The sequence below is a fragment of the Erythranthe guttata genome, chromosome 9 (assembly GCF_056151865.1).
Source record: "Erythranthe guttata isolate IM_541 chromosome 9, IM_541, whole genome shotgun sequence".
NCBI lineage: Eukaryota > Viridiplantae > Streptophyta > Magnoliopsida > Lamiales > Phrymaceae > Erythranthe > Erythranthe guttata.
The window spans coordinates 13,395,426-13,418,870 of record NC_142541.1 but is presented as its reverse complement, the minus strand read 5'-3'; the positions used below and the strand labels follow the sequence as shown (position 1 = coordinate 13,418,870).

Genomic DNA, 23,445 nt, shown 5'->3' with positions numbered 1-23,445 from the left:
TAATATTATTACATATTTAAATGATGGGTTTCAAAATTTTATATATTTATAACAAATTTTATATATTTACAATCATATATGGTTCGAGTAAATAAATGATTTTTTTTACAAACAAAATACGAAAATGTCCGATGTTTTCCCGAAAAAATCCAAAAACATATTACTATCACGATTTAAAAAAAAAATCATATACTTCCGAAATCGGAATTGATTTTCATTTTCCCAACCTTTTGCAATCAGAATTCAAATTGAATTTTCACTCCCGGAAGTTTTCCGAAAGTATGTTTTACGATCTGATCAGTCCGATTTCCACCACTAAATATTGTGTTTCCTAAGTATATTTTATAATTTTATCTGATATTTTTACAAAATATCTTACCCTTTTAGTAGACCCACTGATAACAACCCTTTACCAACATGCCAAATACAACTTTCTCTGTTCCATTTTTCTCCTATTATTCATCTCTCATTCAGTCAGGTCCTACCTAATCACCCACAGTATTCACACACACACACACACACACACACATATATATATATATGTCTCTTTTTATAAGATACATTCAACCTGAGCAATTTTCTTTACTTTCCTTTATAAAAGAAAAAGCATCAAAACCCTCCCATGGAAGTTGGATAAGTGACCATATATTCATCTGAATTTAAATAAGCAAAATTTGGTTCGGTTATACGCTATGGTTTCTCAGCCGATCAAAGCATCTCCGCAAAGCTCAAATCGAGCATATTCCAGTTCAAAAAAAGATTCTTCCATTGCACAAGAAACTTTCGAGTACTACTCAACTTCTTATTTTTCTTTCTCATGCACCAAGTCACAGTAACTCGTTACCACAACATTTTCTAACTATTTTTGCTTCATTCTTTTTGCAGAATTTCCTTAAAAAAACGAAAAAGCGACTAAAAACAGAAAAAAACGAAAAACGATTTACTCTTATAAACAGATTTATACCTGACGTCCGATGTTTTCTGCTTCTTCTTTACCTCTCCTTCTGTAAAAAAAAAAAGACTGTTTGTAGGCTCATGGAATATAGGAGGCGTCTCACCGCCCGATAACCTGAACCTCGACGATTTTCTCGACACGAAAAACAGCACGGCGGATATATACGTCATTGGGTAATATTTCAACTTTTTACGTGCATGTAATTAAGTAGAATATATAATGACAAGTCATAACCGAATATATATTGTGGTAGGTTTCAAGAAATCGTGCCACTCAATCCCGCAAACATTTTGGCGCCAGAAAACAGCAACTTATCGAAGAAATGGAATTCGTTAATTCAAACGGCGCTCAACAAGAGAATCGTGACAGAAGATAGACCACAAAAGGTAGAAATCGGAGAGACGCAGAGGATTTATCCCCTAAAGAAAGACAGCTCCGATTTTAAATGTGTAATAAGTAAACAAATGGTCGGAATATTTATCACCGTGTGGGCGAGAACAGAGCTACACGGTTATATCAGCCATCCAAGCGTCTCATGTGTCGGCTGCGGAATCTTGGGCCGCCTGGGAAATAAGGTAACAGAAATAATTGTTATTATTCTTCATAAAATATATATATATAACAATATCTCATAAAAATATTATTTACTATTTCATAACAGGGTTCGGTATCGATCAGATTTTGCTTGTACGAAACGAGCTTTTGTTTCGTGTGTAGCCATTTAGCTTCGGGTGGTAAGGAAGGCGACGAGAGGTACAGAAATGCAGATGCAGGACATATTTTATCGCGCACGCAATTTCTAACCGAACGGCATCTGCCTAGAAAAATACTTGACCACGAGTACGTATTTTTAGATCTTTTCTGTATACGGTGTTTTATATATTATTTACATCGGGCAATCATTTGAAAAAAATAAAATAATATTTTTTTCATACAGTCGGGTGATTTGGCTAGGCGACTTGAATTATAGGATTTCACTGCCTGAGGATACGACAAGATCGTTAGTGATAAAGAACGAGTGGAGTATCTTATTACAAAATGACCAGGTAACTAACTGTAAAAACAGGAATATAATTCAAGATAATATAAAGGGTAAATTACAACCACCACTGAGGTATGGCCAATATTACGAAAAAAACCCTCTTGTTTGGATAATTACATCTACCCCTCAACTATGATTTTTTCTTACACCTCCACCCTTACGGTGTTAAATTCAACATAATCATCTAGATTTCGAGGAATATGCTCTAGTTTGTTTTCGTTTTGTGTAAAAATACAGTTTCTGATGCACCACGATCAGATATATACAAGCCAAAAAACACATATTATCATCATCTTGCTTCAAAATGTAGTGTTCGAATGGGATAAAACGGGTACAAAAGTGATAATATTCCATATAATCTCGAAAATTCCACTAAATTTGAAACCGCATGGATGGACGTGTAAGAAGATTTATAGTTGAGGGGGTGGTTGTAATTATCCGAACAGGAGGGGGTTTTTCGTAATTTGACCATACCTCAGGGGGTGGTTGTAATTTACCATAGTATAAAAGATCAGCTATCTAATTTCAAATTGTTCGATTATGAAATAAAGCTGAAAGCTGAGCTGAAAAAAGGCCGTGTGTTCGAGGGTTGGCATGAGAAAGAAATTACGTTTGCACCGACGTATAAGTATGACGAAAACTCGGATAATTACTACGGATCAAATCAGAAAATAAAAGCAAAGAAAATGCGAGATCCTGCATGGTGAGTCATCTTTTTCCGTTTAATTCTATTCGTGTAGTTTCGTAGTAAAGTGTGGCTGAATTTAAATTTGACAAAATTAAATTTTGTAGGTGCGATCGAATAATTTGGTTTGGGGAGGGATTGAAGCAGATCAAGTACGACAGATTTGAATCTAAATTATCTGATCATAGACCTGTTCGAGCAATTTTCGTAGCATGCATAAAAGTATCTAGACCCTCGAGAGAAACACAGAGCATCTTGTTAAACGGATTTCCCGATTCATCAATATAATAAAAGAAGAAAGACAAAAAAGATTATAAAGATTTCTTCCCTCCTAATTGAAGTTTCACATAACAGACAGTCATGAAAATTAGTCACACAATTTGACGAGAGTAATTAAGCAATCAGTATTTAACACGCAAATGAAATGTATAAAAAAATTTGGACAATAATTTATAGGTACATTATCGATAAACATTTTCAGTTAACGCACCTCAAAGACGGCTTGAGCATCAGGGTCGAATGTTTTACAAAGAATCTCGTAGCTTTTCTCTGGTCCTAACTACAAAAGAAATGAAACGACGAATCACGTATGAAATTGGAGAAAAATCAAATGATTTAAAAACATTAGACTATATGGAAGTGAGTATTCTAACCAATGGATCAACTCTCGAAGGTGATATTGCAGAAATCGTGTACCTGCAGAAGAAAAAATTATAATAATAAAATAATAAAAGAAAATACCGAAACTCCGTGGTTCAACACTTACGTTAACCTATTTTGGAAACATATGGAAAAAAAACCCGATGAAGTATTTAGCAAAATACCGAAGTTTACGAATATAGAAGTCCATTGCTAACCGATTTGCTCTTTGAACAGTTAGCACCACAGCACCCATTCCACACTGAAAAATTATAAATATTGACTTTCTATCGAACAAATCATGACCGGTATTTATCAACTGATACTTAAATTCGACCATTTATCACGCATTTAAAAAATAATATCAAAGATATTCAGCAGCTAAGGATTTATTGTACCTCGCAAGCAATAAGCTCGATTAATTGCATTAGGAATTTCCCTAACCCCTTGCCATGAACACGAGGCTCGAGCTGTAATTCGTAAACATAAACAACGGGAACTTCTTCCTCCACAACAAACCGGTAATGTACGAAACCGACAATGGGGCCCACACAACGGCATATAATATTCTTGCCCTTTAATTCAGAGGCTTCGTTCGAGATTTCGTGGACAAATATATAGCATGCTTCCTCTGCAACCATTTCCCGTCGCTTTATCTTTTCTTCAGCAGCCCACTCGGGTCCGTAAGGTACCTCCATATTTAACTTAAAATAATATGTAATCACAAAGTTATAAGACAAAATTAACTTTTATAGGTTTGGAAAATACAACGGATGTATTAGTATACGTGATTAACGTTACCTTGAGCAGATTTTGTACGTACTTTTTTGTAGCAAGTGTTAGTTTATTGCCACGCCCCGAATCCAAGTGCGCATGAAATTCTAGTAATGAAAAAATCGAAAAGCATTATAGATTTTAAAACCGATGCCTCGCTCGAGATAATAAGCACAAGAAGAAAAAAAAACCATGCAAACCAACCATGTTAAATCCCATTTTCGATTCCTAATTCGCCACATATACGAAAACCCGTCAAAGTTCACTTTGAATTACCAATTAAATCAAGGGTAAATTACAGTCACCCCTGAGGTAAGGTCAAATTACGAAAAAATCTATCATGTTTGGATAATTACAACCGCCCCCTCAACTAAGAAAATTTCTTACATGTTCACCCTTGCAGTGTCAAATTTAGTGGAATCTTTTAAATTATGTAGAATATTCTCCAATTTGTATATGTATTATCTCATTCCAGCTCTACATTTAGAAACAAGATGATCATAAGATGTGTATACTGGCTTATACATATCAAATTGTGGTGCATCCGAAACTGTCTTTTTGAAAAAACGAGTACAAACTAGAAAACATTTCACGGAATCGAGAAGATTAAGTGGAATTTGACACCATAAGGTAGGACATGTAAGAAAATTCATAATTGAGGCGTAGCTGTAATTGCCCAAACATGAGGGGGATTTTCGTAATTTGACATTACCTCAAGGGTGGCCGTAATTTACCCATTAAATCAAACACATTGCTTCTGAACTGACTATGGTGACCTTATAATACAGTTGATCAAACGAAAATTAAAGTAACCTAGGTAATTATTTAATCCTAGACGCGGAATTGCGGGAATTATAAAATAATAAAAAAAAAAAAAAAACCACCAACCATTTCGTTTGTAGTGGCGGAATTGCGGGAACTTAGAGAGATGATCTTTAACCAAAGAAGCAGCTTTGATTACATTTTCTGTTGATTTCTTCTTTTGCAGTATCTGCCTTCAAAAAAAATTTGGGAAATTTGATATTAAATTGAGGAAATGCTCGTTTTATTAAAACCCTAGAAAATAATTAATGGGTAAATCTTTACATACCTCTCTCCTTGTCTTCTTTGCTCTGTGTTCAATTTTTCCTTCAGCATCCATTGCTGTATGCGCAGAATTTTCTCTTCTTTACCGTTTTGGTGTTAATTTCGTTCGCTATTTATATAAAAGGATTTTTTTTGCATAAATACCCCTCAAAACTTTGGTAATTACGGGAAGGTGCCAAATTGATTTTCAAATTTTGTTGGCTTTTTCCTGCTCTCACTCGCTTCTCTGCTGCGGAAGCCTTCCTTAATTACTCCGACCACCGTTCTCCGCCGCCCGTACGGCGGTTCCCGTAAGCCAAACAATTTCTCACGGTGTGCCATAGTTCTCAGTTAGAGAGATTGATTGAATGACAAGTGTTTGCCCACTTCCAATTTCACATTGAAATTTGAAACTAGCCAGGGTTTTGATTTCACTATTTGTGTACAGTATTTTGATTTTCCGGTAGGGTTACCGATGGTTTCACCGGAAATAATTGATGGTTAGTTTTCTCTCTCTCAATGGTTCTCATAAGGGTTCGTCGGAGGTCCTCTTCGCAGTTTTTCGGTTACCAATTTCCGATCGAAGTTTCAGCAGATTTCTTCTACAAGGTTCAGTTTTTTTAATTTATTCCTTTGTTTATTTTCCTTTCAATCTGTGTAGATTGTTATGCAATTGCTTTCTAGTGCATATTAGGCTTCAAAAAATTGTTATTGAATGTGAATTTATGGATAATGTTTTTGTAGCGGCGACAATCGTCTCGTTCCTTCAATCGGTCCCCAGTCGAAGAAAACACGAACAATTTTACCGGATCATATTCCCATATAAAGAGAAATAATAATTTTTGCTCTCAATGGTTGCAAAGGGTTTATATTAGTCATCGAACGTACCACGCAGCGATTCTAGACGAATGCGACGAGATTAAATACTTGCCCGGCGTGGAGAACATTCCTGGAGAAACATTGAATATTGGGTTGCGTAAAGATAATGTAACTAGTGAATTACATGTTCTTGATGATTTTTCTGGATGTAGATATTCGAGCCCCGTGAAGAAATTGTACAGTGAAGTATCGAGTCTTTTTTCACGGATGTGTGACAATAATATTAGCCTAGATGATGGAGCTGTAGCTAGTATTTTACAAGCTTGCACTGGTTCTAAAGTTCCGTTTCAATTCGTTCAACAGATTCATGCTAAGATCATCCATTGTGGTTTGAGTACAAGCCCGCAGGCCTGTAACCCTCTTATCGATTTTTACCTTAAGAATGGATTTGTAGATTCCGCAATTCAAACGTTTAAAAATATGTACACAAGGGACAGTGTTACTTGGGTTGCCATGATATCAGGCTTGTCTCGAAATTTCCGTGAATTAGAGGGTATTCTCCTTTACTGTGAGATGCGAAAATTAGGAGTATTCCCCACTCCGTATATTTTTTCAAGCATTATAAGTGCCTGCTCGAAGATAAACTTGTATGAACTCGGTGAGCAACTTCATGCTCTAATCCTCAAGTGGGGATTTTCATCAGATCTTTTCGTATGCAACGCTCTTGTTGCACTTTACTCTAGATGTGGGAATTTAACATTTGCTGAACTGATTTTCAGAGAAATGCAGCGTAGGGATAGAGTTTCGTACAACACTCTGATTTCAGGACTTGCTATGCGAGGATCGACCGAGAAATCTCTCGAGTTGTTTGAGAAAATGCACGCCGAGTCCTTCAAACCTGATAGTGTTACGGTTGCCTGTCTCTTTGGCACCTGTGCATCAATGGGGGATCTTCGTAAGGGAATGCAGCTGCATTCGTATGCAACCAAGGCAGGAATGTGTTCAGATATCATCGTTGAAGGTTCTCTGCTAAACTTTTACGTAAAATGCTCCGATATTAAAACAGCCCATAAATTCTTTCTTGCAACAAAAACAAATAACGTGGTACTGTGGAATGTGATGCTAGTGGCGTATGGACAGATAGGCGAACTCGTGGAGTCGTTCCGTATTTATTCAAAAATGCAGATCGAGGGTTTGCAGCCTAATGAGCACACGTATCCTAGTATTCTAAGAACGTGTACCTCTGTTGGAGCACTTGACCTAGGAGAGCAAGTGCATACACAAGTTATAAAAACCGGATTCCAGCCAAACGTGTACGTCTGTAGCGTTCTTATAGACATGTATGCGAAACATAGAATGTTGGAAACTGCTCTCAAGATATTCAGACGTCTTAGTGAAGACGATATCGTTTCTTGGACAGCCATGATTTCAGGGTATGCTCAGCATGACATGTTCTCCGAAGCTCTGAAACTTTTTGGAGAAATGCAAGAACGAAGGATTCGATCGGACAACATAGGATTAGCGAGTGCGATAAGTGCGTGTGCTGGAATTCAGGCTCTCAATCAAGGACGGCAAATTCATAGCCAGTCTATTGTTAATGGATACTCTTTGGATCTTTCGGTTGGAAATGCACTTGTTTGTCTCTATGCTAGATGTGGTTGTACACTCGAGGCACACTTGGCTTTCGAGAAAATGAATGCTAGAGATAATGTCACATGGAATGGATTGATATCGGGTTTTGCACAGAGTGGGAAGAGTGAGGAAGCACTGAAGCTATTTCCTCAAATGATTCGAGTTGGAGAAGAGGCTAATATGTTCACCTACGGGTCTACTGTTAGTGCAGCAGCAAATTTAACGAATTTAAAATTAGGTCAGCAAGTCCATGCCAGAACAATAAAAACAGGGTTTGATTATGAAACAGAAGTATGCAACGTATTGATTACATTGTATGCAAAATGCGGGCGCCTCGATAGTGCTAGGAGGGTGTTCATCGAGATTCCTCACAAAAACGAAGTTTCTTGGAATGCTATGATTACTGGTTATTCTCAACACGGATACGGTAAGCAAGCTATACAACTTTTCGAGGATATGAAAATATTCCAAATGATGCCGAATCATATAACGTATGTGGGAGTTTTATCTGCATGCAGCCATGTGGGATTGGTTGAGGAAGGGCTTAGTTACTTCAAAACGATGAGCGAACATCATGGTTTAGCACCAAGAAACGAACACTATGCCTGTGTGGTTGACGTTCTTGGAAGGGCAGGTCAAGTTTCCCGCGCGAGAGAATTCGTGGAGTCTATGCCAATCGAACCGGATGCAATGGTGTGGAGGACCCTCTTAAGTGCCTGCACGGTTCACAAGAATAGGGAAATTGGCGAAATCGCAGCGAAGAATCTTCTAGAATTAGAACCGAAAGATTCCGCTACTTATGTTCTAATGTCCAATATGTATGCAGTTACTGGTAAATGGGATTATCGGGATCGAGTAAGACAGCTCATGAGAGATAGAGGTGTGAGGAAAGAACCCGGCCAGAGCTGGATCGAAGTAAAGAACTCAGTTCACGCGTTTTTTGTCGGTGACAAGCTCCACCCTCTTGCAGATCAGATTTACAATTATTTGAAAGATTTGAACGAGAGGGTGGCTGCGATTGGCTATGTGCAGGACTACAGTAGCCTATGGAATGATTTGGAGCTGGAGCAGAAGGACCCCACTGCACATATCCACAGTGAGAAGTTGGCCGTTGCTTTTGGACTTATGAGTTTGTCTGAGATGATTATTCCTTTGCATGTGATGAAGAACTTGCGCGTTTGTAGCGATTGCCATAATTGGCTCAAATTTGTGTCGAAGATTGTCGATCGGACTGTTATCGTACGCGATTCGTACCGCTTCCATCATTTTGAAAATGGGAGTTGTTCGTGTAAAGATTACTGGTAGTTTGGAACAGATCTAGATGGTTTTACACCTGCCATTCAGGTAACCAGTTTCATTAGTGTTGATAATATTTATTTCTACGAAAACCAGCCTTGAATGTAGGAGTTGCCTCTCCCTTTGAGATAACATATACATGTTTAAGAAATTTAAAGCAAGGGTAGAATTCAAAGGTCTCGATTGTAAATATAATAGTAAAGATCAAGATTGTTTTCTTGGTTTTTCGTATTGTGGTTAACTGCTCGTTTATTCATACCAAATTGTGTAAATACAGTGATGAGGTGTAACTTTGGCAGAAATCCTACTGAAGCTGAATTTCAAGATATGATCGATGAAGTTGATGCCGATCAAATTGGACCGTTGACTTGCATGAATTCTTGAACTTAATGGCTTGGAAGGTGAAGGTAAGTTTTATTTACCTGAAAAAAAAATTATAATTACTCGAGTGCGAACTCAATCCAGTGTCTGTTTTGTAAGTGTGTGTGTGTGTGTGTGTGTGTGTGTGTGTGTGTGTGTGTGTGTGTGTGTGTGTGTGTGTGTGTGTGTGCGCGCGTGCGTGTGTGTGTATATGCCAAATAAAATTAACATGGTTCTCTATTTATGAAGGACGACTCGGAGAAGGAACTTAAAGAAGCTTCTTTCAAGGTGTTGGGTAAAGATCAAAATGGTTTCGTTTCTGCTGCAAAGGTATTTCTACCGATTCTGTTTTACTTTTACCCTTTGCTTATTTCAATCGAAATATATGCTCTTTAACCATTGCAGTATAGCTCTTGGTTTTTATTTTCCTTTTAAACTTTTTAATTTTTAAATTGGATGTGAGAAATGCAGCTCCGATATTTGATGACCAACCGTATGGAAAAACTGACAGACGAGAAAGTTGACGAGACGATGCGTGGATGATGTCATAGAAGATATCCTAAAGTATGCAATATGGAAAATAAAATAAAATAAATTATTTTTCCTCTTGATGAAACTGCTGTGTTTTCTTGGAAGCTGACAATGAACCCTATGTTTATGTAAGTTCGATCGATTTTGAAGGACCCTGAAATACTTACGAAGCTGTAGTAGACTACGTTGCATGTTTGTTTGGATATTTTTCTATGTCTAAATTCGAATATTCGAGTTTCTGGAAAATCACTTCAGTATTTGTAAGCGACCGTTAGCAAGGGTATTCGAAACATATTATGCGCTGCTTTGGAGTTTCAAGGAAGGGACATGAAATTATTTATTTTTGTCCAACTTTACCCTAACATTAATTAATGATAAATTAATGGAGTAAATAAATAAAAAAAAAAAAAAAAAAAAAAAAAATTCAAATTAGAGGAGTAATTTACTATTGCAGCACAAAAACATCAACTTCTCAATGTTTCCGCGTTTCGGAAACTCGAAAACACCTGCTGGACACCTTATGGGCCATTTTATAATTTCTAAAAAATTAGAAACATATTTGAATAACAAATTTTCAAATATTTCTAATTCTTTCCCACATAATTTACATAATTTAATGATCAATTGCAAATTGATAGTTAAATCTTTATTTTGAATATTTTTGTATACAAATACATAAAACACAATATATTTATAAAAAAAACTTATATGTTTATATAAAATATTTATAAATATACCCCTATACTTTTAATATTTACATTGCCTCCAAATTACCGTATCCCCATTTCCCCGTTTCCGTGCTGCATAGGACTAATTTGGGTGCATCAATCTTAAACAGACACTTAATAATAAGAAAGAAACAGATCTAGTACATTATTAATTAACACAAAAATACTAACAAAATAACATACTTATTTTGTCATCAATTAAAAAAAAACATACTAGTTGAAATATCAGTCTATACATATACATTATACATATAAAAAAAAAATGTATGTATATCTACTGATCATCAGTGAGAGAAGAAGCATTGCCGCCAGTGGAAGAGTGAGAAGGAGAGTTCTTGTGATTATGCATCCACACTTTGAACACTTTTCGACTAATCCCAACTCCTCTGCAGAATCTCTCAATCTCGTCTTCTTGATCTTTCCTCTGCAGCCTCCACTCCAGCTTCTCCGCGAACCCCATCATTTTCTCCTTCTGCTCCTCCGTGAACTTCGTCCTGAACCTCTTCTTGCTGCTCTGCTCCGGCGAGTACGCCGCCGCCATCTGCTGCATCCGCCGCCCGGATCCGCCGCCGCCGTACTCCGTCATCTCCGCCGCCACGTCGCTGCTGCTGCGTGTGACGATGACCTTGCGGTGGAAGTTTCGGTGGCAGCCGCATGCAGCGCAGTTGAGGCCGCCGCCGCCGGAGGCGGCGGCGGCGGCGTCGTCGTCCGGTGTGAACTCCCCGCAGCCGTCGGTGGCGTAGCTACCGAGGCTGGCTGCATGGTTCCTCAGGCATTCTCTGTACATTTCGTTGCTGCTGTTGTCTCCCTCCATCTCTCTCTCTCTCTCTCTCTCTCTCTCTCTCTCTCTCTCTCTCTCTCTCTCTCTCTCTCTGTGGTTCTTGAAATATGTAGATATAAATGATTTTGGAAGAGAAAATTAAAGTGAACGTGGTGGCAATGAATTACACTGTTGCTACTTTTGTTGACATATAAGAAACTACTAAAATTTTAGTTGGATATATATTATATACATACACATATACATATATATATACACACACACACAAAAGAGAGAGAGAGGATTTAATGTAGAGGTTGGTTAGGTATCTGTGTAATAAAAGAGACATTCAATGTAGTAAATTTCTTATTTTATTTTTTTAATTTTAATTTAATTTTAATTTTCTTGCAGTGATAATTTGAGACGACAAATAGACAATTGACAGCAAGAAATTGCAAATTTTTGCCTAAAAGAAAAAATGAGTTATAAGAAACAATATCTTGCCAATATATTGACACAATGTGGGGCTGTGTGGAGTTGTGGCTACATTACAGCCACTGTCTTTTTTTTTTTTATAATTTATTTATTTATTTTAATTTGGGTATTTAATTTGTATGTGTTGATAAGTTTAAAAAATAAAATTCATGGACCCAAGCTAGTCTTTTCTTTATATTTTGTGAATGTTTTTTTTCTTAGACTCTCTTAACTAAAGTGTATTTCTTACACTTAATTAGAGATGATTTTGGGTTCAAATTATTATGATCTCAAACCCCACACTTCAATAATTTTCAAACATGATAGAGTTATTTTACACTCGAGAGTCAGATCAAATGAAAGTATGTATCTGAAAAAATTTGTAATTTCGGTCCTAGCTAATCTATGTTGCTCTACTAAGTTATCCTATTTCGATCCACATGCAATAACTTTGTAAATGTAGCATTTTTGGTCCTCTCTTAACTGCTTGAATTCAAATTTTATCATATATTGAACTAACATGATCGATTTTGCTTACACAGACTTTTAAAACATTATAATCTAATCATCTAACTTAGTTTTCGATAAAAAAAAATAAAAAAAATAAAAAAATTTATCGTGTGATATGACAAGTATATAAACCAAGTTAGAGGACTATTTATAATTTACAAATATTCATATAACTAAATTTTGATGAGGTTGTTAGCCACATAATTTATCAAAGGGTAGAATCAAAATTTTAAGCAAAATAGGACCAAAATGCTAGATATATAAAGTTATTGCATGCAAAATTGAAATATGACAGTTTTCGAGGACTAAATTCCTAAATTGACCAACATTGAGGACCGAAATTACAATTTTTCTTTTTTCTTATTATAACTCTATATAGTTTTGTGGTGGGTGTAGTTTTGGACCTTTGGTTGATTTGACATTTGATTTGTTGCCAAGTTTTAAGGATTTGAGTAAAATGTTTGCTATGATTGTAGATTTAATTATAGTAATGCCTATTGTTATTTCTAGAAATGCCTATTGTTATTGTTCCCATTCCATTTTTTCCCCTATTCAAAATTGCGTGACACTATTTAGGCATGTGATGCATGTCCATAAGATAGAATTATATGCAAGTATTCAAGAATTTGTCCTTTTCCACGTCATCAGAAACTATTTTTTTCTCACTCGGACCTGGGTCTGGTGCCGACAAGAAAACAACCCTCGTTGGAGTTGAAAATTAAAATCCTCACACTGCAGCTGCCAGTAATCGATCCTAGAACATTGCATCAACTTATCGCCCCGAAACCAGTTGAACTATACACATGCGGGCTTCTAGATCTCTATCTTAAAAGAGTAAAATGTGTCCTTAAGTATTGGATTAATCAAGAACTTAATTACTATAAAATGGCAATTATTAAAATAATTTCTCCCTCTTATTTGGACATGACACCATACACAAGCACAAATGAATAATGAAAAATGGTGCAAAGCCAATGTATCTATGGTAATTGTGATTAATTATTTGTGAAGGAACTAAGCATTACAGTTGTATTAGTTAGATAGTCAGCTTTTGTCCCAGTTCATGAACACAAAATATTCTCTTACTACATATTTTACTTTTTTTTTTCATTATTAATTTTAACCCTATACTCACATTAATATATATATATTGGGATGACCCATGAAATGTATGGGGATAACTCAATAATAATGAACATGCAAAAGATATTTTAATTTTACAATACATTCTAGTTCAAACTTTTTTTTCCTTAACTAAATTTGGTAATAGGTTGAATTGTATCTCCACACTAGTCACTATATATCTAGTTGTATTAATTATAAATCGTCACAACTTATTTTTATTAGTGCCTTATATAATTACGCAGCTCTTGGTCATCAACTTCGTGTGTGTGTGTGTTCAATTCGTTCTAGGAATTATTTTTATTTTATTTTGGAAAAATATGTTTTGAGAGAATAATTTAATAATGAAAGTAATGTTTGTTTATAATTTGCGAAAAGACAAAATACATTATAGCAGTCAAATCATGTTTGACAGCGTTAGGAAAATGTATTTGGAAGATGAATTTGAAAACTAAAAATGTTTGTCTTCTATTGAAGATAAATTTTAATGAAACGGCCAAAAAAAATTCACTGTAACAATCAAATCACATCCGTAGAAGAGAGAAACTTTAGAAGTTATTTTGTGATTTTTTTTTAAACATTTTATTTTTTTGAGAAACGCGAATTCGGTTCGGCTCGAGAATAAGAGGGTGTTTGGCTAAGTTTATAAGATGTTAAAAAGAGATTATAAGATGTTTCAAAGCTTATAAGCTCTTCCAAAATGTTTGATTTTTTTTTAAATAAGCTGTTGGAGAGCAAATAAGATCTTTTAAAAAAATAACATCGACTCCACCTCTTTTTTTAAGATCTTATAATGAGTTAAAATGGATAATAAGTTTATTATCCAAACACTCTAAAAATTAATCCTAAAAATAAGATGTAACAGCTTACTTCTCACCTGCAGAGCGGGTTCGATTGCTACTTCTCACAAAAAAAAAAAGTTAGTTTATTGATAATATATTTGATCCGTCGACAAACTATTATTCCCTAAATTAAATTCTAGTCATTGTACATTCCACAATTTACAAAGGTGAATTGTTAAACCCCTAAAGTGGGGACCACCTTTATGCAAAAATAATATAATATTGATTTGACCCGAATCAATTGGCCCAAATAGGAGTAGGCCCATAAGACCAACATCCACGAGGAGTAATCCCACATTGAAAATCTAGGTTCCGAATTCCATAATATTTATTTAATTATAAGTACCTTCACCATTTTCATTTATGATATATGTATGTGAGTACTTAATTGTACTATAATCCCCACATTACCTAACGTGTATTTGTGAGAAACGCGTATTGATTTCCATGGCGTATATATCGACGCTACTAGTGTCCTAAAATTAATTGGTGTTAGGAAATGCGCAAACTCTAGCCTTATAGTACCGCATTCGATTGTGGGTCGCCCATACCCGGGGGCCTCCACCACGTGGACAATTACTGTCAAACCCAGACTGACAATTTCCCCCTCAGCAATTGCTCCAACTGCAAATCGAACCCGTGACCTTGCCTCTGATACCACTTGTAGGACCTCATGCACTACTAGTTGTCATAAAACCAATTGGTGTTAGGAAAGGCGCAAACCATAGCCTTATAGTGCATTGAACAAACACAAGCACCCACAACATTTAATTGTGGGCTGCCCATACCCGAGTCTCTGCCACATGGACAATTGCTGCCAAACACAGACTAAGAGAATGAATGAATAAAGAAAAGAGAAATGAGAAGATAGAAAACAAAGTAAAAGGTAATGGTCACATTGGAGATGTCTCCATATTGGCAAAGAAGTAGGAAGAGGCATAGCTTTGTCTCCTAAACTGCAGTCATTATAATTCAGTAGCCACATGCTATTGCAAGCTACTCCCTCTTTACAAATTACTACATTATCTAGTGTGTGGGTCTCCCCATTTTTGCAACTTGCCCTAATTAATTAGACCTCTACCCACACTATATTATTGTTTCTATTTTTCTTTTCTTCCCATTTTTCACCGGAGAAAATAATACTAAAACAAAATCAATAACGATTTCTCTCTGAACCCTACTCCTTTTAAAAGTCGGGAAGCTCACCGGACGTCGGACTTGGTACTGATGGCGATGAAACAATGAAAGGAAAAATATTAAAGACATAGAGAGTTTGAGAAGAGAGTATTATTGATTGTAACCAATGTACCCCTAGCTAGAGGGTTTCATGCATTCGTTTATATAGTAGGTTTTCTTTGAATGGTTCTTTCTTTTTTTACTCGTTATGTTTCCGTACAAGATTTGTGCTGATTTCACAGTGATCACGTCTAATTTGTATATTTTCCTTATCTATTTTCGGATGATATCTTCAAATTCGTCCTTCCAACGCCGCTCACCACCTATCACTTTTGCTAAACTATCATTTATTGGGTCGTCTAAGCTCAACAAACCCATGTTTGCTAGTCCGGTCTAAACCGGTCAAATTAGCACCTATCACTATTCATAAATCTTTTTTCACTTTCAAGGAAACTCTTTCGAAAATAGGGACATTGAAATGAAGAGGGTAAGCGTAATCATTTGATATTTATATGATATTTGTTTCATACTTGAGGTTTAAGATTATACTAAAGATTATTTTCTTCTTATTATTGTGCAGTAATTTCATGGTCCATGTATGTGATTTCATGAACAATAGGAAATAGAGGAATTTTATCCGATTTAAATTACTTGCTCGTTCATTTTACAAAAATACCCCTGTACTTTATTAGCTAAAAATCCAGGAAAACAATGAGATGAGCCCACAAACCATAAGTTTATTGTCACAATTCAACAGTTCATCGTTAATTTCTATAAGTTCACTACCAATTGAAAAACCATTGCCAATTATAGCCAGTTTTCACCAATTTTCAGAATTTCACTGATATGGGTTGAACTCGGAGTACATATTTTTTTTTTTTGTCAAAATCGCCATAATTGAAAAAAAAAAGAAGCTTTTATTCACTTATACGTAAAACCAATGTTTTGAAAACCGGACCGGACCGGCCGGTCCGACCGGTTCAACCGCGAACCGGTGCAAGATCCGGTCCGGTTGAACTTAAAAACCCGAAAGTGTGAAAAAACCGGTTCAGTTGTTTGAGAACCGCGGAAATCCCGGTTGAACCGGATAAACTCGGTGAAAACCGATCCCAAAAACCGGGTTGATGCACAAAAAAATTCTGAGAAAAAATTTGAAAATCTTTATATTCTTATATTGAAAGTTGGGTCTTTGAAGGAGGTTCCCCACAAGATTAGTACAAGGTACTGTGAGTTCGTGGTGGGGGATTAAGAAAGAAAGAAGAGAAGATAAGAAACAAAAGAAAAAAAAATCAATAATATTTTAAATAGAAGCTGAAGAACCGATTGAGGACATGATGCAGGGGGAGAAAAATAGGGTGGGCGGCGGAGAGAAGATGAGAAGATGAGGTAGTCTTCATAAATCACATATTAGGGCTTGAGTAAGTGGGGGTGTATTTAGTAATTTACATAGAAGTCCTAATCTCTATTAATGCATATCAAAATTATTATTATTAATTTACTCTCTATAAATGTATATGTGGTAAATAAATTAGGATTATTAATTTATTGTTTGGTATTTATGATATATTTTATATTGGTGATGAATAGATAATTTTGCGTATATTTTTTGACATTTTTGTATTTTAGAAACTATAAGAATTATATATAAATGATTAAAAATAAAAAGATGAAAAAACCCGGTCGGACCACGGTTGAACCGGTCCAACCACGATCCAGTTGATGCTACGGTTCAATGTCCGGTCCGGTTTTCAAAACATTGCGTAAAACATAGTAATATTTATATCATATAAAAATGCATTTTCTTAAACATTGATTGTTTACAAATTAAATTTGGGACAAAAATCGAAATCTCATATATCTTCCAATTTTAATCAAAACAAAATAAATCTACAAAGTTGGGACTCTTGAAATTCGAAATTTAAAACAATGGTTTATAATCTTTTTAATCGTCGGATTTTTTTTATTTTTTTTGCCAAAACAAAGAAAAAAATCGGATCTAGATTGGCTGAAACCTGAAATTAAAGATTCAATAGAAACTTTGACCTATATTTGCTTCTATTTCTTATAAATTTACCATCATATTTTGTTAAATACTCAATTTTCAGAAGTTCGCAACCAATTTTGATAATTTCACTGTCATCCTCAGATGTTTACTATCATATTTTGTTAAAACGATCAATTTTGTAAGTCCGCAGCCATAAATTGCACAAAACACTCAAAGCCAAATTCTAATAGGACTTGGAAACCCTATGAACAACTCAATGTTCGTTTCACGAAATCATGTCCGTTTAAAAAAATAAAAGAAAATAAAAATAATGTGTGAATCAGCCAGCCGTATAACCAAAAGAATTCAGAAACGAGCAGAAAATCTACGAAGCAAGCTTAACATTTTCTGATCATAAAATTTACGTCTTCGATTCCTTCCTCGTTAATGAACTATATCAACAAGTACTCCTACATGTTCTATTCTACACGTGTAAAGACTTTTACAAGAAAAATGTTTCAACAATAAATAAAATGATCACCTTCACAACATTAATCCCCTATTAACCAATGAATTGATCTCCATAAACCAATAACAGAGAGGATAATTTGAGGCTAACTTACACGAGCAAATCTTCGGTATTTCAGCTCTCTTACGAATGCTGAAAAAGTATCCGTTCCCACTTTTCTAGTCCTTCGTTAAAACACTCCGAAAAACGTGGCGACTGCAAAAACTAAAAACAATGCTCCACCAATGTATCCCACCTGATTTATATTAAAACATAAATAAAAAAAGGATACAAGTGTGAAAACATTAACCACTAATTTCATTTAAGAAGGGATATTTATTAGCTTTTTTTTTTTTGTTTTTTAAATACCAGTTTTTCGGATATGTATTTTGCAAGAAATGCGCCTCCGAGTACTGCAATAGTTGTTGCTAAGAGATGACCTACGATGGCTCCACTTGCTACTCCCCAAGGTGACTGTAGAATATAACGGGTTCAAAAAAATAAAAAATAAATAAATAAATAATGATTAGAGCTCAAATTTTGAATAACAGAAATGATTGAATTAATCGCAAAAGTTCCGGAAAAATGATACCTGTGCTGCACCAAGAGCTATTGTTGCCAGCATTGAACGGTCCCCCCATTCCTAAACACATACGCCCAAAAACAAATATTAAAAAACGAAAAATTATTTAATAACAAATACTTATGGTTCAAATTATATTACATCTCATGCAATGCTGTAAGTTAAAAATGGATTACTCGAGCTAAAATATGAATAATCACTTTCAGTGCAAGGGAACAAAATGCTTACAGCAAAAAATACGAGGCTAAATGACTTCCAGATAATTTCGAGGGGATTCGAGAGCTTCTTTGAAGCCTGCAAGAGCGAGCACCAATTGTGAAAAAAAAAATGATAAACTTGATTAGATTACGTAATCTTGTTTAAAAAAAGTTAAAACAAGAAACCGATTAGAATGTGGCTATTAGAAAGAGCACCTTAACTTTGACAAGCTCCTCAGCTTCGGTAAATTCGTCAGATTCTTGGTTTCCTTCTTCAGCAGATTTAGCTGCTGCTGATGGAAGGTCCCATGCGTCTTTAATAGATTTAAGACCGAAGAACATCAAAAGCGTTACAGCTGCGTATTCCCCGATTGGCAAGGCTGTGTTTTGGATAATCAACATGTTACTTTACTTCAGACAGGAGTCGATTATTGCGCTTTTTTTTTTTTTTTTTTTTTTTGAAATTTAAGACGTATACTCACGATATACAAGATAAACAATATGTATCTCAGTTTTGCTCTCTTTTTCGTATACATTGAACTGTGTATATATTCAACTTAAGATAATTACAAAAATTGAGCTGAATGTGATTTTTACGGCAAGGAACTACTGCTTACTTGTTTGAAATTGAGACGGTACGGAATGGAATATGAGACCGATTACGACAGACAGGATTGTCATAAGGGATAGTGCACCCATTGATCCCAAAAGAACCTGTTGACAGTTAACAAAAACAAGATTGCCGATTTAAATTCTACTTTTTTTTTAGTATCCAGTTTAAAGAATACCGATCATAATGTGCAGCAGTATCAACTACAAATTGGCATGAATTTTGAGAAAGGAGAGAAATCATTCGCAAGGAATCGTCCAAAAGGCACTAGAGAAAAGTAAATAGGCAACTATAAAAGATTGGAAATTTTGAAAATCAAAGCTCTCATAAAATGCATAACAGAAGAAGAATCTCACACACGTGAAAAATCATCAACTTAAATTCATGTGTATTTGAATCGAGTGACTGTATAAAACATACATGCATTAGCTGAAACAGGAGGCAAATTGAAATCAACACAAAACATGTAAAACGTGCAACACATATAGGAGAGACAGAGAATCATACCAGCAGTTTCTTGTATTGCATGGCCAAAAGCGCGGCAATGAAAAAAGTCTGATAAATTAAATTTAAAAAAAACAAAAAAAAAATAAAAACAAGAAAAATTAGTCGAACTTAAAGACGGGGGAGGTCAATCTTAAATGATAAACGAAAAGATAATAACTCAAGCAACATACTAAGGCAGTTACTAACAAGGAAGGTGTATAAAATAATCTCTTACTGAGCATTTCTTTGGTGTTTGATTAGTGATTAGCCTAATAACTTTCGGGCCAACCCATAAATTTTAGGTAGATTAACCCATCATCTTGATTTGGTAATTAGGGAAATTGTGTATAGGACCCCCTAAGGGCCTCGTTTGGTTGGGGAGATTAGCCATTATTAACTAAATAATTGGACTTTGCTTAATGTTTGGTATCCCCAATAACTTGCCGGGTCGGCCCGCAAATATTATGTTATTATAGTTTATCTTGATTTTTAGGCATGTAGAGATGAATTTAATGCTTGCATACAGATCCCTGCAAGATAAAACATAAAAAAAAAACACCCCCTTTACGCAATAATTTACCTTGTCTCCGATTTCAGAAACAAAAATCAAAGAGAAGGCAGCGGTGAAGCCAGACTTTGCAAGAGCTGGCAAGATCGAGGAAGGTCCTTTTGTGAAGACAACAAGTGAAAATACCAAAGCACATGCACACACCACAAAAGCTATAGATAAAGGATAAGGAATTCGATCAGGAGATGCATCACTCAAACTGCCATGAGAAGTTAAATGTATTAGTTAGGACAGAGTACACAACATCTAATTCGGCCCATTTGCAGCAAATCTATGACAAGGCAAAAAAGGCATGCATCAGAATCTTATTGATTTTAAACTTGATTTTCTAAACTTATTTTTTAGGGTAAATTACGGCCACCCCTGAGGTAAGGTCAAATTACAAAACCCCCCCTCCTATTTGGGTAATCACAACCACTCCCTCAACTATGAATCTTCTTACATGTCCACCCTTGTGGCATCAAATTCAACATAATCTTCTAGATTCCGTGGAATGTTTTCTAGTGTGTACTCGTTTTGAGCAAAAATGCAGTTTCTGTTGCACCACAATCTGATATTTACAAGCCAACACATCTTGTTTCAAAATGTGGAGCTCGAATAGGGTAAATCGGGTTCAAGCTGGAGAATATTCCCCATAATCTAGAAGATTCCACTTAATTTGACCCCGCAAGAATGAACATGTAAGAAGATTTATAGTTGAGGGGTGGTTGTAATAACCCAAACATGAGGGTTTTTTTCGCAATTTGACCTTACCTCAGGGGTGGCCGTAATTTATCCTATTTTTTATATCTCAATAACATCTGAAACGAACTTTACATTACTTGTTTGACTTTTGTTCTTATAGTTGATAAATATGCTTCACTCAAACTATAAATATGGGTCTAGATACAAGATACAATCATCTTTATATTCTTGCTTTCTACATAATTTTCTTTACACTATTGTATTACGTACACACAAGTCCAAATTCACAGAAACTCCCTATTTTCAACTGACAAACCGCTCAACTCTTCTTAATAAAGCCTTTTCTTTTCCAACTTGCTAATGAATTATATGTCCAAGTCCAAAGGCAAAATAAGATCAACTCTACCTTCATGCATACGTTATAGCTAACAACTTTCTCGAGTATCAAAAAGCATGCGATCGCAAAGGTATACATGTGGAATACACACACATAGTTACTCATTGAGCAAATTAGAGATACTTACATTTTCGATGAAGCATCACTATGTTGTTGTCCATCAAGAGAGGAACTTTGGTTGTTATTTTCATGCGTATCTTCATACCCACCAGATCCCGTTCCGACATTTAATGCACGCGCTCTTATTGTTCTGCTCCGCAAAACCAACTTGGATGACACCTTGCATCGTACTGAAAAATAGGAAGTTGCCATCATCATTGCTTTAAGAGATAAATAATAACAAAATGCACCTTCTTGAGTAGTGTAATAGAATGTTTCTTTAGCAGTCTTTTGAGGAAAAAAGTTAAAGGTATCATAAAAACTAAGCAAGGAATGCTCGGCGATTCCTATGGGCCGATTACACAAATAGCAAACTTTTACCTCCATCTGTTAATAAAACCCTCTAATTCAGACCCAAAAGTGGATCGTAGAGGTGTTGGATGCAATTCGATCAATCGCACCATTCAGTTTTTCGTCATTATCCAGTAAATTAGGAATATACGAATTTCCGAATAAATGAATAAAAACATGACGTTAAAATGCAATGGGGTCAAGACCCTAAATAAGTTGCTCGTTGAGATTGGCACCACCAGGGGTGGAAAATTAGCACTTTCGGAAGTGAAAACTAATTTCAATTCTGTTCCAAAAAACAAACGGATATTGGGATTTCGGAAATTGGAATTAAATATAAACTCGTTCCAGAATCAGAAATTTATGGATCGGAATCGGCGGAATTTGGATGATTATAAATTTCTAGTCACCTAACATATAAAATGCATGATAACGCTGATATTAAAAGTGCAATTTTCGGGGAAAATCAGAATTTTTGGAATTATTTTTGCAAATTAAAATCGGATCGGAAATTGGAATCTCAATGTATTCCAATTCCGATCCCAAACAAATTCGGAAAAAATTGGAATCGGAATTCGGAATGAAAAATATTGTTTCAAAATTGTAAGTTTTCAGATCGAAATCAGCGGAAATAAAAATCGAAAATCATATTCCAATATCGATCCCTAGGCAGCACTAGCGGAAGGAATATTACAGAGGCGGATTTAGCCGAAAAGAATATACAGATGCTGAAATGAATACTCAATCCAAATTGATGCTGAAAAAAAAAAAAGTAAACTCAAATAATTAACCCGGATGCGAATTATTTTACGAGGAATTCATCCAGTTTATAGATGTTCAACGTGTTCAATAAAATCGAAAATTAATCAGCACAATCAAATTCATCCAATTGGTGATTCTTTCAAATGAATCTCGCCTACGTGCTACTGTAACAAATCCCCAAACACCTAAATACAGCTAATTGAACAAATACAAGTATATACATTCAATTTGTAATCTCATATTTTCCGAATTTTCACTTCACCGGGGAAGAATCTAGGCAATGATTTGGCGCGTGAGCTAAACAAAAAGTAAAAAACAGGATGAAAAAGGAAGAACTCACAGGAATACGAGCGCGGCGGACGAACTCTTATGGGAAGGAAAGGAGAGAAGGGGAGTGAATCGATCAGAGCAGAAATTGGGGGAATCTGATTGGTGCCGCCATTCTTACTTGATAGTACAATTTGAGACCTCTGGAAAGCCAACACTTGCATTTTTGCCGATACGATTGATTTGGTGATTGTTAACAAATCTTCAGTTCCATTTTTGACGGAATTATTTGGGGAAGAATTGCAGAGAGAGAGAGAGAGAGAGAGAAGAATGGTGAGGAAGGTGATAGAGGTGTGAGATGAGATTGTGTGGGCGTGTGTGTGGTGTGTGGAAGTATTTGAGCAAGTGTTTTGGTATTTCTGCTTATTGGCTAAAAGTTAAAATATTATTTTATTTTATTACCACACAAATAATTCTTTTTTTTACCAAAGCTATAATGGACCCCAAAATTATATGTTTACGGGGTAAAATTCATTTTC

General features: G+C 35.5%; 6 protein-coding genes across 12 annotated transcripts; 3 read left to right on the top strand and 3 right to left on the bottom strand.

Moving 5' to 3' along the window:
• Positions 1–541: 541 nt before the first annotated feature.
• On the top strand, positions 542–2,978 carry LOC105975826 (type IV inositol polyphosphate 5-phosphatase 9). The gene is made up of 7 exons (XM_013001060.2): positions 542–787; positions 1,021–1,128; positions 1,209–1,530; positions 1,617–1,795; positions 1,893–2,001; positions 2,549–2,700; positions 2,790–2,978. The coding sequence occupies exons 1-7, from the start codon at positions 693–695 to the stop codon at positions 2,968–2,970; spliced, it is 1,146 nt and encodes a 381-aa protein (XP_012856514.2). The 5' UTR covers positions 542–692; the 3' UTR covers positions 2,971–2,978.
• Positions 1,142–5,292, bottom strand: LOC105975827 (Acyl-CoA N-acyltransferases (NAT) superfamily protein). Of its 4 annotated transcripts, none has more exons than XM_013001061.2 (8): positions 5,186–5,292; positions 4,984–5,086; positions 4,123–4,202; positions 3,720–4,025; positions 3,507–3,583; positions 3,336–3,378; positions 3,173–3,241; positions 1,142–1,518 (listed from the first exon to the last, which is right to left on the bottom strand). In XM_013001061.2, the coding sequence occupies exons 1-8, from the start codon at positions 5,234–5,236 to the stop codon at positions 1,489–1,491; spliced, it is 759 nt and encodes a 252-aa protein (XP_012856515.2). In that variant the 5' UTR covers positions 5,237–5,292; the 3' UTR covers positions 1,142–1,488. The 4 variants fall into 4 exon arrangements, with proteins under 4 accessions (XP_012856515.2, XP_088679069.1, XP_088679067.1 ...); XM_088822943.1 differs by having other exon boundaries at positions 4,984–5,090; positions 5,186–5,272; XM_088822941.1 differs by lacking the exon at positions 1,142–1,518 and adding an exon at positions 1,635–1,936.
• Positions 5,293–5,324: 32 nt separating this feature from the next.
• On the top strand, positions 5,325–9,548 carry LOC148768152 (Pentatricopeptide repeat (PPR) superfamily protein). Of its 3 annotated transcripts, none has more exons than XR_016033468.1 (4): positions 5,325–5,769; positions 5,905–8,955; positions 9,207–9,314; positions 9,517–9,548. XR_016033468.1 is itself a non-coding variant. In XM_088822940.1 (4 exons), the coding sequence occupies exons 1-3, from the start codon at positions 5,680–5,682 to the stop codon at positions 8,914–8,916; spliced, it is 2,997 nt and encodes a 998-aa protein (XP_088679066.1). In that variant the 5' UTR covers positions 5,549–5,679; the 3' UTR covers positions 8,917–8,955; positions 9,185–9,320. The 3 variants fall into 3 exon arrangements, 2 of the variants coding, with proteins under 2 accessions (XP_088679065.1, XP_088679066.1); XM_088822940.1 differs by lacking the exon at positions 9,517–9,548 and having other exon boundaries at positions 5,549–5,769; positions 5,905–7,000; positions 7,106–8,955; positions 9,185–9,320; XM_088822939.1 differs by lacking the exon at positions 9,517–9,548 and having other exon boundaries at positions 9,185–9,320.
• On the top strand, positions 9,187–10,044 carry LOC105975825 (calmodulin). The gene is given in 4 exon segments (XM_088822944.1): positions 9,187–9,256; positions 9,259–9,314; positions 9,517–9,597; positions 9,739–10,044. Coding segments are annotated over 4 exon segments (279 nt in total). The 3' UTR covers positions 9,811–10,044.
• Positions 10,045–10,647: 603 nt separating this feature from the next.
• On the bottom strand, positions 10,648–11,550 carry LOC105975565 (zinc-finger homeodomain protein 11-like). The gene has a single exon (XM_013000765.2). It carries the CDS (start codon positions 11,338–11,340, stop codon positions 10,801–10,803), a length of 540 nt encoding a protein of 179 aa, XP_012856219.2. The 5' UTR covers positions 11,341–11,550; the 3' UTR covers positions 10,648–10,800.
• A 6,228-nt stretch (positions 11,551–17,778) lies between these two features.
• LOC105975934 (protein PAM71-homolog, chloroplastic) lies at positions 17,779–23,407 on the bottom strand. 2 transcript variants are annotated; one of them, XR_016033469.1, is made up of 11 exons: positions 22,980–23,407; positions 21,555–21,717; positions 20,359–20,545; positions 19,800–19,847; positions 19,300–19,396; positions 18,899–19,062; positions 18,714–18,779; positions 18,495–18,545; positions 18,272–18,376; positions 18,007–18,158; positions 17,779–17,972 (listed from the first exon to the last, which is right to left on the bottom strand). XR_016033469.1 is itself a non-coding variant. In XM_013001183.2 (10 exons), exons 1-10 carry the CDS (start codon positions 23,128–23,130, stop codon positions 18,093–18,095), a joined length of 1,098 nt encoding a protein of 365 aa, XP_012856637.2. In that variant the 5' UTR covers positions 23,131–23,407; the 3' UTR covers positions 17,779–18,092. The 2 variants fall into 2 exon arrangements, 1 of the variants encoding a protein (XP_012856637.2); XM_013001183.2 differs by having other exon boundaries at positions 17,779–18,158.
• Positions 23,408–23,445: the final 38 nt, after the last annotated feature.